At 51.9% G+C, this 13256-nt stretch overlaps 5 protein-coding genes across 5 annotated transcripts; 4 read left to right on the plus strand and 1 right to left on the minus strand.

The window, feature by feature from the left end:
• Positions 1-1589: 1589 nt before the first annotated feature.
• Positions 1590-2525, plus strand: M421DRAFT_3559 (uncharacterized protein; the record flags this gene model as incomplete). The annotated part of the gene is made up of 2 exons (XM_033589616.1): positions 1590-2105; positions 2295-2525. The coding sequence occupies 2 exons, from the start codon at positions 1590-1592 to the stop codon at positions 2523-2525; spliced, it is 747 nt and encodes a 248-aa protein (XP_033450753.1).
• Positions 2526-4658: 2133 nt separating this feature from the next.
• Positions 4659-5183, plus strand: M421DRAFT_3560 (tryptophan synthase beta subunit-like PLP-dependent enzyme; the record flags this gene model as incomplete). Its single annotated transcript, XM_033589619.1, has 1 exon — positions 4659-5183. The coding sequence occupies one exon, from the start codon at positions 4659-4661 to the stop codon at positions 5181-5183; it is 525 nt and encodes a 174-aa protein (XP_033450754.1).
• A 127-nt stretch (positions 5184-5310) lies between these two features.
• M421DRAFT_375679 (RWD-domain-containing protein) lies at positions 5311-6871 on the plus strand. Its single transcript, XM_033589791.1, has one exon. It carries the CDS (start codon positions 5438-5440, stop codon positions 6794-6796), a length of 1359 nt encoding a protein of 452 aa, XP_033450755.1. The 5' UTR covers positions 5311-5437; the 3' UTR covers positions 6797-6871.
• Positions 6872-7879, minus strand: M421DRAFT_375680 (uncharacterized protein). Its single transcript, XM_033589792.1, has one exon. It carries the CDS (start codon positions 7756-7758, stop codon positions 6946-6948), a length of 813 nt encoding a protein of 270 aa, XP_033450756.1. The 5' UTR covers positions 7759-7879; the 3' UTR covers positions 6872-6945.
• Positions 7880-11424: 3545 nt separating this feature from the next.
• Positions 11425-13037, plus strand: M421DRAFT_3563 (salicylaldehyde dehydrogenase; the record flags this gene model as incomplete). The annotated part of the gene is made up of 4 exons (XM_033589621.1): positions 11425-11882; positions 11934-12008; positions 12060-12842; positions 12893-13037. 4 exons carry the CDS (start codon positions 11425-11427, stop codon positions 13035-13037), a joined length of 1461 nt encoding a protein of 486 aa, XP_033450757.1.
• Positions 13038-13256: the final 219 nt, after the last annotated feature.

A 13256-nucleotide genomic window follows, 5' to 3' on the forward strand; every position in this document is an offset into this window, starting at 1 on the left:
GTCGATCCTCGCTCTGCGGGGATGCTGAACCGCATATAGGGCCAGGTTCCTTCATATAACGTCGAAACGGCACTTGCATGAGCCAATCCTCAGGCGACCTTGCGACAAAAGCTATGACTGGGGCCAGCCAACTCCCGGCCCACTGCTTACAGACGGGTGCTACGTCAAGACAGCTTTTCCCTACCGGCATATGCGCTGCCCCGATCCAAGTACTGCGCAGGCAGGGCAAGCAGCATGACGACCCACCGTGGCACACCGCGAGTAAGGGTCTTGAGGCATGAACCAGTCCGTTCTTGATGCGCATGGCGTGGTATGCCTTGAAAAGCTCCGATCACGAACGTTCGCGGTATAAGGAACCTAGGAGGCACAAGCTATAGTATGCGCCAGGCATCCCAGACCGCGGTCCTGGCTTCCACGTTCTCATCAAGTCCGTATCGTTCAATCTCGCATACAAATCGTCTTGCTAGTGGCGTCACCGCTTTGGGTGCTTCCCCTGTCATGTTGACGCGCCCATTCTAGCCTGTTGAAGACACTCTCAATGCGCATCTTCTGGCCACCACGCTGCGCTGGGATACTGTGGATATGCATGAGGATGCTGCAACGGTGCTGGAGATCTTGACTTCCTGGTCTTCTGGAAATAGAACAGGCTTAGACCACGTCGTTAAATGGGACTGGGGTAAAGAAACTAATCACTGCTGTCATTTTGCATCGGCAGCCATTCAGCACACGAGCCAGCAGCACTACACTGACGCGAATGGGTTGGGATACCTTTTCGGATCTTGAACCGGGGATCCCTTCCTTGTCATTGATCACCGCATTATGCCTGACGTAGAATTTGTTGTCGGGCCTACCCTACACAGCTAACTCTGTACCATTCAGGAACAGACACCGTCTCGTGGGAATGCCCCATAGCTTTTGGTACTTCGGCATTGTGCCCGTGTGGCAAGTGCACAGGACCAGGATAGTCGAAGGGACAAACTTCTCAAATGCCTTCATGCCTTCGCTCCTTCAGGCGCGAAAATGGTACATAACACTGCTGTCCCAGCGGCATGTTGATGCTGTTCTGGTTTTCACAAGCTATATCCGGCTATCCCAATCCTTAGCACACGCGGTCAGGTTGCGTCCATAGCATTTTTGTCGAGGCTCTTCTTGCTCCAACATTTGTCAACGTAACAGCAGTGGAAAAAATTCGTAAACACATGCGATACAAGTACCTCGAGGCGATCCGGCAACGCAGACCAGGCATTCTTTTTCTGGCTCAGGTCTCACTGCGGCGGCCTGCCAGAGCTAGCTTGCTCTGGTAGTCTCCATGCGTGATCGCAGCCCTGGCGAGTCCCTACCGAGGCGCATTATTCGACTACAGCGTGCCAGGCGATACAGGAGACGGCCACCATGTCCCGACATCGAACGTCGAACAGTCAAATGCGCTCCATTCCCACACCGGCCTGTCACCAGAATACCAGCACGCTTTTTCGCAGCCACATCCATCTCATGGACTCCAATATGCCGGCGCTGCCCCTCATCCTGCGTACACAAACATCGAGACACATCCATCATTGCATCAATCTCATATCTTACGCCGCCACCAGATGTCACACCAGCCATCAGCCTCCTACAATGTGGGCTATTCTTCGACTTATCAAACCACCGCAGCCGGACGCAAGCGCAACCATCAAGAGCATCAGATGCAGCCAGAATTGCCTCCCTTAGAGCAACATTTGAACCCTTACGGACAAGCAACAGGAAGCGTCTCACTTGCTCATCCTTCGCAGCAGGGTTACTCCCTTCACCAGTATCCGCTACCTCCGCAAGCCCCACAACAGCAGCACACTTTACCTCCAACACATCACCACCATCTTCCCAACACCCATCGCAGCAAGAGACAGCAGATGGAGGGTGCGCCGCCCTCTCCCACCCCGCATCAGGGACCTCCCAGCGTCGTCGGCGCCCAGGGCATGCCTGCACCCGCACCAAGACCCCGCGGCCCGAAACTCAAGTTCACGCCCGAAGACGACCAACTGCTAGTCGACTTGAAAGAGAAGAAGAACTTGACTTGGAAGCAAATCGCCGACTTCTTCCCGGGTCGCAGCTCCGGAACTCTGCAGGTACGTTATTGCACAAAGCTTAAGGCTAAGACAACCGTCTGGACAGATGAGATGGTAAGTGAGATCCATGTGTTTCAAATATCCAGGCCCCATCCTGCAATGAAGTCGCTCGTTCTATCCTGAAACGCGTGACGTCGTACTCGCAACCCCAGCGCGGAAGCGGAAATGCTAACCACAACGGGATTGCAGGTCGTGAAACTGCGCACCTCGATGCAGGAATACGAAAACGACAAATGGCGCATCATTTCGTCGAAAGTCGGTGCTGGCTTTTCGCCAGCCGCGTGCAAAGATAAAGTGGAGGAGTTGAGAGCAATCGAGACAGAGCAGGAGGAGGAATGCGAACGCCAGCAGCAGCAGAGCGTGTACGTTCAGAGTGAGATGCCTGGGGGCCAAAGCGATCCGAGCGCAAGCTACCAATGACTGGCCGACCACTTCGAAGGTCTCAGTGCGTGAGACATGAAGCATCTAAGAGGTGGACGTTGAGGTTGCGCTGGCCGCAACCATTACTTTGACATGAAAGAGCATTCGCCGAACTTCTCCAACAGCATATTTAATCACTCTTTGTTCGCTTCACGACATACACAATATCAGTATACCCTTCGAGCCCATCGGTAGCGCATGCTGCATTTCCGAATCGAAGCTCCTCGGAGCCATTGCGATACTTTCGGCACACCTTTTGGTTATACCATGGCTTGCGGCGTTGGTCAAGCTTGACAGTTTGCGCTGCATTGGGTTGAGCAGATACCAGAACTGTAGCGGCATTGATGGCGACTTAGAAGCGTATATACGAAGGCATTAAAGAGTCAGCAATGTTATTCGCCCAGTACACCATCGCGACCTTTCCACCGGTTATCGTGACAGATGGTGGAGCATAAACACTACGGCAGGGGCTGGCGAGAAGATATCCAGGCATCTACAGCAAGAATTCGTTTCGTGTTTGATTACAGTTACACCCATACCTTTTCCTGTTGATGTACACGTCAGCAGCGGCTTCGCGCCACATTTCCTTGTATACCTTGATCCCAGCAGAATGGTCAACTGAGCACCTGTATCACACTCGCTAGAATCCTTCTTTCTACTTCTAGACTTCAAGTACCTTTGTAATACTCCAAATCTAATATTTGCCTGGCACCTCTCTTTTTCTCGAGTATATCGAGCTGTACAGCGTGCGTCGGTCGTGTAGACCGCATGCGCTCATCTCCATCTCAAGTCTCAAAAGATGCCACATTTGTCTACTTTCTTGATTTGTCGTCACTTTATACATATCTAGGCGACGTTCAGGTGCCGTTAGGCCGTATATCAACGGTCGGCAGGTTCGTCGGTAGCCTGACACGCGAACCGTCGCGAACCAGAGGTCGCAGATCGGAATCTGAAACCTCGAAGGACAAGCTTTGAAGCGTTTGGCTATGGCATTTACTGGCCTGGAACGTAGAGAATAAAAGTACCAGTAGTGGTTTGCCTGATAAGTGGTGACGAGGCAGGGTCATGGGCTGCTTGGCTGACGAGGCATGGATATGAAGGGCGGCGGATGCCTCGGCCTCAGAAGTGACAAATGTCACTGCGCACCTGAGGCAGAAACTACTCGCTTGTAATCAACTCGGTGGATTACTGAGTTGAGAGCTGTTCTATGGTCATTCATCGGACGGGCGTCGGGAAACGTGCTTGCCCGGGGGCACGTTTCCGGGATCTGCTCCAGCATTCTCAATATTCCCGTGGGAACAGTATGCTATATCTCCATCCATGATGACAGATCGGCCATTCATGGAAATTACCAGTAGGGAAATGCGTCATCACCTTCTGGGCACTCTACATTGTACTGCCTCACGTATGCGTTTGCTCGGTATGATCATACCGTCTCAAATGACTCCCGCTAGCCTTCTACTTATTCGACGCCATCCGGTAATGTGACGCACCCTACTCTAAAGACTCTTTGGGAAACCTATCAGAGGTGGCGCCTACGTTATTTGCTCTCGCTTCGAGGTCAGTCAGTGCTCTCTATAAGATCCTGGAGTATAGCACACACAGCTCCGCGAAAACTTGCCGCGAACGAACCGCGCATCACATTTAGCGATTCCGGCATCTGAGGGCTTCTGCAGTGATTTTCATCGTTTCGATATATCGATCTTTGTCGCGACTGGGTTTCGTGTCGACGTGTAGTCCAGTATGGTCAAGAGTTCGGCAACGTTGCCTCATAGCGAAGCGACAGGCAGGTATAACCTGGCTAGAAGACGCCACGCAGAAGCAAAATCGGCGACATTGCGTAGCTCCGTCCTTTACCTGAAATGGTCTCAGTCTGGCTGTCCAGTTGAGGCAAGAGTCAGGCTCAACGCAGGCAGGTGTAACGGACATCGGAGTGAAATTCTGCGAGTTTGACGGACGGTGCGGTGGATCTGAGCGCAGGATGTATATCAACCCCTGCATATTCCAATATAGGCTCGCTTGCAGACGACGACTTGTCACTCGTTGAACCACGTTTCTCATTGCTGGTTATGTTCCCAAGGGCCTGTGGACACAGTGTCCATCTGAGCTGTCGCCATACCGATCAGACTAGGTATGAGTCAAGCGAAGCGCTTGAATGCGAAAGGCACTATTGGGCTTGAGATCCTCGAGCAATTTCCGAGCGTAGACAACGTCTTTATCTCGATGGGCGGCGGTGGTCTGATAAGTGGCATTGGGTCCGTCCTCAAGGCTTTCTCCCCCAAAGTCAAAGTCTTCGGTGCCTCTGCGAATGCTTCGCGAGCACTAGCTGCTTCGATGCAAGCTGGCGAAGTAGTGGAGACTGAATATCTCCCTACATTGGCTGAGGCTGTAGCAGGCGGCATCGACGAAGATACGATCACCTTGCCTCTGGCCGTGCAGGTCGTCGATGAGGTCGTGGATTGCGACGAGGATGGAATCAAACATTCGTTGAGAGCGCTAGCATTGGAAGAGAATATGTTGATGGAAGGTAGCTCCGCACTCGCGCTTGCAGCCTATAAAAAGGTGGAAGAGAAAGTGCATGGCCAGGTAAACATTGTGGTACTTTGCGATGCAAACTTCGACGGGGACACGATTGTGCAGGAGATCTTTGGTAGATGAGTCGCGTTTGACCCGCGATGTGATGAGCGTCAATCGTTGTTGCCTCAGATTGCAAACGCGCCCTGCTGCAAAGCGGAAAGGGCGCAAGGTCGACGCGGACCCTGAGCAGCATGCAGGCCTGACAAACTCGAGTGAAAGGGACAAACAACCCGCACGACGAAAGCGCTTACATCCACCTTACCATGATCTGAAAAACTCCGCACTTTACATTCCCATCGATAATCACAAGGTCAAAATTGCAACCAAATCCCAACATGACCGAACTTGAGGATGAGCGGACGGCAGAACTAGAAACGCTTGAGGCAATTTACGGCAGCAGCTTAGTCGCGCGCAGCGAATATTCTGCATGTCTCGAGTTGCCTTTATTGCTACCAAAGCCGTTACAGATCAGGTGTCTCGCCGATGGAGGCGGAACTGGAGCAACTGAGGTCTCGCACCTTCCACCGCTACGCATTCGCTTCAAGCTACCTCATGGCTATCCAAACGAAGCAGGTCCCACGATTCACGTGGAATCCTTGTGGCTACCCGAGGATACAGCCCGCAAATTGGCATTGGAGGGTACATCGCTGTGGGAAGAGTATGGCCACACACAGGTCATGTTCGCCTACGTCAGTCATCTAGAGGAAGCAGCCGAGGCAGCCTTTGGTCTGAAGAGCTTGGAGGTAACGAGCGATGTTCAGTGCCAGCTATTAGTTTTCAATCAGAGTGCAAAACAGCATGCTTTCGAGAAGGGCACATATGAGTGTGGCGTTTGCCTGGACCCCAAGAAAGGCACCTGGTGCCACCAAATGGGCGAATGCAGGCACGTGTTCTGCATCGACTGTCTCCAAGGCTACTACAATAATGCAATTATGACCGGCAACATCGACGATGTGAAGTGTCCCAACTTCAGCTGCGGTGGCAATGACAGGTGCACACAACGCACGCGACTTATTACGCCTCGCGAGCTACTTCGGATTCCAATCGAGCGACCCGCCGTCCAGCGCTACGTCAACCTGAGACGGAAGAGGAAGTTGGAGATCGATAATTCAACGATGTGGTGCCCTCGACAATGGTGTCAAGGAGCGGCACTAGGCAACAACTATCCCAAATCGGACGTCCCACTGGAGGAGATGGACGCCGTGTATGAGGAAGACATAGACTGTAGCCCAGTCGTCATTGAAGCACTGATCGAGGACTCAGACGAGACCGAAGACACAGCCGAAGCACGCGAAGAGATAAAGGAACGCGCCCTCCTCGCCTCCCTTCTCCAGATTTGCGAAGACTGCTCGTACGCCTTCTGCCACCTCTGTCGTCGCACCTGGCATGGCGACTTCTTCGATTGCCGAGCGCGCATCAGCATCCCGTCCGAGCGCACCATCCTCGAGCAAGAAGAGGAATCATCACTCGTATTCATCAGGAACAACACGACAAAATGTCCCAAGTGCGATACGCCAGTGCAAAAGAGTGAAGCCTGTAACCACATGACGTGTGTGCAGTGTCGTTCGCACTTCTGTTATCTTTGTTCGACGTTCTTGAATCCGATGCATCCATATGATCACTTCAATACAATGGGAGGCTGGTGTTACCAGAGGTTATGGGAGGGTCAGAATGGGGAGGCTGTGAATAGGTGATGACGAAGGAACGGAGGACATGTATTGGTCGCGGAAGAAAGCGATCGCCACAAGCCGTCGCTGTAGTTTCCTAAGCTGCGCAAGTTGGGCGGCACAAGGAGGGAAGCTTTGTAGATAGACATCGTCAAGCCATCTTCATACGAAGTGCACTAGCTCATGTCCATGCTTTGCGTTCTTTTCGCATCCGGTCGATCCTCCAACTGCGTCAATGTCGCTGATCTCTTTCTTGAAATTGTCCGCATGTCGTTCTTCAGGACCGATCGCTGTTCGCCAATCTGCTCGTAGATGGTCTTCCCACATTGCTGATCGATCAACGCCAGATTTAGGAACGGTTCGAAGGACGGAGTCTGCCAAGACCCTGGCGACACTGCGGGCGCCTCCCACGCCACGATCAGAAACATGTCGTTCAAAATCTGGAGATCCGGGTCGTTCGCAACGGTCTGTTCGATACTGTCCCAAGCTTGATCCAGAGAGAAGAGTTGCGTGCTGTCGTGGCGTTGAACGGGGGTGTGTAGTGCGAATGTAGCAAGACTTTCATCCAATTCCTTCATGTCGTCTCCGTTATCGTATGCAACGTAGTCCATCCCATCTGCTTGTTCATCGTACATATTCTGTGGTGAATGTAAAGCTTCGATAGCAGGAAGCATACATCGCTGCCAGAAAGATGCCAAAAGTCTGCTGTTGTTACGGATATCTCCTTTCAAGTTGGGGAAGACCACGAATAGTCGCAGGTCATCATCGTGGCTTGGACCATTGCCAAGGTAGAGCGCGTTTGTGACCATGGTGTAGGTTTCTACGTGACTGAAGATTCCACTAGTGAAGAGACGTAGCATTGACGTGACGTAGTGTGAGGCTTGAAACCCCAGTCGGTCGAGCCATGGTACTCGCGTCAATTGTAGGCCTCGCACGGCACCTAGACTTGTTGCGCGAAAGAAAGCTGCTTTTGGTACTTGTTGTGACATGTTATACACAGTGGTCGTGCGTATCAAAGAGACAGGGTATTTCGTTGTTATTGGGAGATTCTGCCAACGTCTTGATGCAACATTCTCGACGGTGAGTGAGGGAACTGGAATGAAGTTCACGCCAATTGCGTTGCACGGCGACGGACGGAACGGAGATAATTCCGCCCTCTAGACAATGAATCCACGGGTGAGCACAGGCTAGCGCCGTCAGGGGTGTTCACGCGAAGCGCACGCGAAAAGAGCGCGGTACTTACCGTGTCCGTGCACCCAACGATCGGAGTCAACCAACGATCCTTCCGAGCCTTTACGGCCATCACTAAATTGAGGCTGTATAGCCACCTACAATAATTATTATTGTGAAGTTTTTTAGTAGAGTATTCTATAGATCTATGTGACAAAGTTCCTAATATAAAGTTACTAGTATTTCGTGGCAGTGCGGCCACTCTAGGTGGTGATAATTGGGCGTGCCGAGTGGTGGAGGTGTTGCAGGCTTAGGATGACTTAAAGCACCTACAGCACAACGCACAGGCTTCTGTTTAACTGCAGAAGCTTTTAAGATTATGCAATTACCTCTTTGGGATACTTTGAGAGCTTTTGCAGCGTTGCGAGCTTCTTTATCCTTATGTCTCTGCTCTTTGCGCGCATTAATGACTGCGCGTTCCTCTGCACGCTCACGCTCACGCTCACGCTCACGCACCTTCTTTGCGTTTGCAGCTGCCACACGCTTACTACCCTAATGTATCTACACTGCTTAGTCTCCTTAACTAGAAGAGGAGCTGTAGCTTAAATTGGCAGCGCGTTGTTACATTAAGACTTAGAAGAAGCATAAGAGAAAGAGTAAGGCACTTGCACTTTAGCTTAAACAGGAGGAGTATTATAGTAGAGCAGTATTCTACTCTCTCCACAGAGTTAGGAGAGCACGCGACTATGAGAGGACTAGACAACAAGAACAGAAGGCAGAGGAGTCTAAAAAGCAGAGGCAGCTAGATCAAGGCACGCTAATAAGCTATACAATGAGAAGATCGCTCATAAGAAGCGTGAGAAGCGGGTAAAGGAGAAGGCAGAGCGAGACTAAGTTAAAGCTAAGCAGGCTGAGGAAGTAGCTGAACGTAAGGCTCAAAGAGAGCGTTATAAAGAAGCTAACAACGCTGAAAAAGCTACACAATTGTCCCGAAGAGGCAAGCGGAAGGCTTCACAGTCTGCAGTACCCAGAAAGAAGCAGAATTATGGTGCGGCAGCTACGCAGCATGGTGCTGTTACTGCAGCGCGTCTTTGACGTGTCACAGGCCGTATGTGAACGTCCATTTACGCTGCTTCGATCTCGATCGCTGTTTTGCTCGCAAGTTTGGCTTTCCCCCGCATGTTTACGGTCTGCAATATGAAGCGGCACGCCGATAGCCAAACAGTTTAGTAGAGATGTCACCACGAAGCAAAGGGCAACGGAAGGGGGAACCGAAAGTCCGGAGCGTATCTGCGCTTGTGGAGCTGTCCATCGATAACCCGAGCAAGGTTGCCGAATCCGTTGACACCAAGGAGTAGAGTCTCGCTTGCCGACGTCTTCTAAAGTCAGCAGGCTCCTATTGATTTGGTACAGATACTTACCAGGTGTGAACTCACTCAGCCAAGCCGATGTGAGGCGGGCACGTGACTTCCGGACAGCAAGATGCAATGCCCAGCATAATTCAACTCGGTTGAGGAGCTGAGCACTGTTATTATGAGCACTATCAGTGCAATACTGATGCCTGTGATGATGTGATCATCGCGTTCCTTGGATGGTCGGAGCTTCGGGCGAAAGCGTACAAGACTATTGCTCCGCGCAGGTAGGGTGGTACGCCCATCTAAACTCGGCCGTCAATGATTGGAAGGTGTTGTGAGTAAGGGGTAAGAGGATACCAGATTGGCTCAGAGTGACGAACAGCCCAGCCTTTGAACCGCTAGGGACGAAAAGACGGAGAAAGCCTGGCCAGGCATATTTGCCAGAACTAGGCAACTATACCTAGGAGTATAGTAAGTCCGCCTTCGATGATAAAAAAACGTTGCCATTTGTGCAGATGCGTGTTTTTGATCTTGAAGACACCGTAAGCTGCAGAGATTGTCATTGATCAGTGACCCCTGTCCTCATCTCAGCCTCTCAGGTAAATCCCACTTACCGGTCGAGCCCGAGAACGCGCCCGACATGTCCGTAGAACAGGGCAACACGGAATCCAAGATCATAGTCGCAGCCTGCAGTTAAAAGGCTGACAGGTACGTTACAGTGGTCGAGAAGAAGCCGACCTCAAATGCACCGAACATCAGCCTGTAATCAGTGGCAGTCGTCCGCGGATAAGTACGTGCGCTAGAGTGAACGTTACCCATCTAAGCCACGCCCCATGCAGTCAGAACAAGTCTAATGCTGATAGACAAACCAAACATCATGATAAAAATCAGCGCCAAGCCATCTCCCTACGGCGACCGACAATGGTTATAACATCACGAATGTGATGAAGAGCGATATGGCCGGGTTGAGGTCGTCTGAGGTAGCGCCGATCTCGGTGCTGAAGTCTAGATAGTGTCAGACCGAGTCTGTCATGCTGAGTTGAAGGGTGCTCAACTCGGGTTTCAGCATTCTCTACGTTGGATCGGTCCAACTCATCCTTGAGTAGATGCAGAGCTGACAAAAAGGGTTGCAGAGCCATGTCGGACTTCCTGTTCACTCGTTGCGATCTCACTTTGCACTCCTAATCATCCGCAGGGATCGATCTTGCATTTTCTTTGTTTTTGACACGGATTTGTTTGGATCCGAGCTAAGTGCTGCTGAAGGGTCCGCTGGTTTGTCGATGGATGCTGTCCATACTCGGAGTCCATATAGCAACATGAATAGAGTTTCCCAGGATCTTTTAACGATATGATATTGCTGTGAATTTCCGGTGATGCTCTAGGCATGCCGCAACCGCTACAAGTCGAGTCTTCATCTGCATCTTCCAGCCATTTCGCCATTTCGGCGACAACTGAAACTCAAGCCACCAGAAATCCCGATTGTTCTAGCTCGGTCATCCCCGAGGAGAAGTGACGTAAATCTACTTCTTCAGAAGTTTGTTGTTGTTGATGCCTTCCCCACATCCCGAGAAAGAGGCCCCGCGTCGGTGTTCTCGGACACCGAACGCTCCACTCTTATTCTCCGCAGCCCGTGCCAACCTGCCAAACGGGCAGAACTCGCATGGTGGTAACGAGCCTCCTAATATTGTAGGAGAATGACGGCAGCCCAATAAGCAGGCATACAGCCCTCTGAATCGCCCGACCTGTCAACGCAGCTGTGCAGCTTGGGATCCCGACTTCTCCCTTCTGCTTTCACCTCTGCCTTACGATATGTAAAGAGTATATATAGAGAGAGAGAGAGAGAGAGCGAGAGAGAGAGAGAACATGGAGAATAGGTTCCATAGATGGACATTCTGTAGATATTTCAAGGCAGGCTCATGAGTACAAGGGGAAGCTTTAGTATCCGTACGCGCACAGCTACATCGGCAAGTCGGCAGTCTCCGTTACCTACTCGGGCAGAACTCTCGCCGTCACGGTTTGGCAGAAGCCCATCATAAGTCTGTGAAGCCCTGCAAGTGATCCTGAGCTCACTCTGCATCGTTCGCCATTCTTCCTACGAAGAGTCTTGAGGAAAAATCGATTTCTTGCATAATGACGACAGATACCTCGTACACTGTGCCCCTCCTCATCAATGGCAAGGAGGTAACGACCAAGACAACATTCTCGGTCACCTCTCCTGCGTCGCACAAGCAGATATGGGAGTCATCGTCAGCATCAGTGGAAGATGCCAAGGATGCCACCGCTGCAGCACAGGCTGCCTTTCCAGCATGGGCCAAGATGAAGCCTGCTGCGAAGTTCGCAATCTTCATGAAGGCTGCCGACATTATCGATTCTCGAGCAGACGAGTTGTCCGACTACATGAAGATGGAGACTGGTGCTGCTGAGGTTTTCACCAGTCACGTCAATGTACCCCGGACTGCTGAGTTGCTACGCGACGTCGCCGGCAGACTGGGCACAGTCATGGGTCACATACCCACTTGTGAAACAGAGGGAACAGCGGCATTGATCGTCAAGGAGCCACTGGGTGTTGTTCTTGGAATTGCACCCTGGTGAGTAAAGGCCTTCGTGGTGAGCGATCACGGCGCTGATCGACTCTGTAGGAACGCCCCATACCTCCTGGGTATGCGCGCGATCTTGTTTCCTCTAGCAGCAGGTAACACTGTTGTCTTCAAGGGGTGAGTGGTGTTGGCTGCTGCATACGGCTAGTCTGACGCTGACCGGAATAGATCAGAGTTCTGCCCTCGCATTTGGTGGGCCATTGGCAACGTCCTGACCGAAGCTGGTCTTCCTGCGGGCGTTGTCAATGTGCTCGTCCACCGACCTGAGGATGCCGCTAAGGTCACATCGGCTTTGATCGAAGACCCCGCCATTAAGAAGATTAATTTCACAGGCTCCACAGCTGTCGGTCGCATCATCGCCTCTCAAGCCGGCAAGAACCTGAAGCCCGTTCTGATGGAGCTTGGTGGAAAGGCGAGTGCGATTGTTTGTGCAGATGCGGACCTGCAGAAGGCGGCCACACAGTGTGCTGTCGGAGCGTTCATCAACTCTGGCCAGATCTGCATGAGCTCTGAGCGGGTGCTTGTGCACAAGAGCATCAAGACTCAGTTTCTCGAAGCCTTCAAGGGCGCCACAGAAGGCATCTTTGGTGGCGAAGTGCCTGCACCCGTGACGGTCGTACCTGCCGCAGTCGACAAGAACAAGAAGCTGATCTCTGAAGCCGTGAGTAAGGGCGCCAAGGTTGTACACGGCGACCACGAGAAGGACGAATTGCACCCTGAGACCAAGGAGCCGTCCAGCACAAGGATGCGTCCTGTCATTGTGGACGGCGTGAAGAAGGGGATGGACATGTACTACACTGAGTCTTTCGGCCCATCCGTATCCGTCATCGAGTTTGAGACGGAAGAGGAAGCGATTGAGATTGCCAACGACACTGAATACGGTCTTTCAGGCGCTGTGTTCACTGAGAATCTTGGCCGTGGCCTCCGCATCGCAAAACAAATCGAGTCTGGGTAAGACGACATACCATCGTCTGAGATGATCACGAGCTGACTACAAATAGTGCTGTGCACATCAACTCGATGACTGTCCACGATGAGCCGGCGCTGCCGCATGGCGGTGCTAAGGCGAGTGGGTACGGTCGTTTCAACGGCAACTGGGGCATCGAAGAGTTCTTGAGGACAAAGACTATCACTTACCAGGAGTAAGGCGCCCTTTTGCAAGGAAGCAATATCTTGGCGTCGGCAATGAATGCAATAAGCGCAACCATCACGTGCTATTTTTCCTCTGGTCGCCCCGCCTTCATCGCAGCTCGAGATCGAATCTTTTCTCGCTCGAATGCATGGACGCGACAGCGCGTTATCGGACGCATCTCTATGCAGAGCTAATGCAAGACACGCGCTGCGTTGTTCTCGATCTGTTCACAG

The sequence above is a fragment of the Didymella exigua genome (assembly GCF_010094145.1).
Source record: "Didymella exigua CBS 183.55 unplaced genomic scaffold M421scaffold_8, whole genome shotgun sequence".
Classification (NCBI taxonomy): Eukaryota; Fungi; Ascomycota; class Dothideomycetes; order Pleosporales; family Didymellaceae; genus Didymella; species Didymella exigua.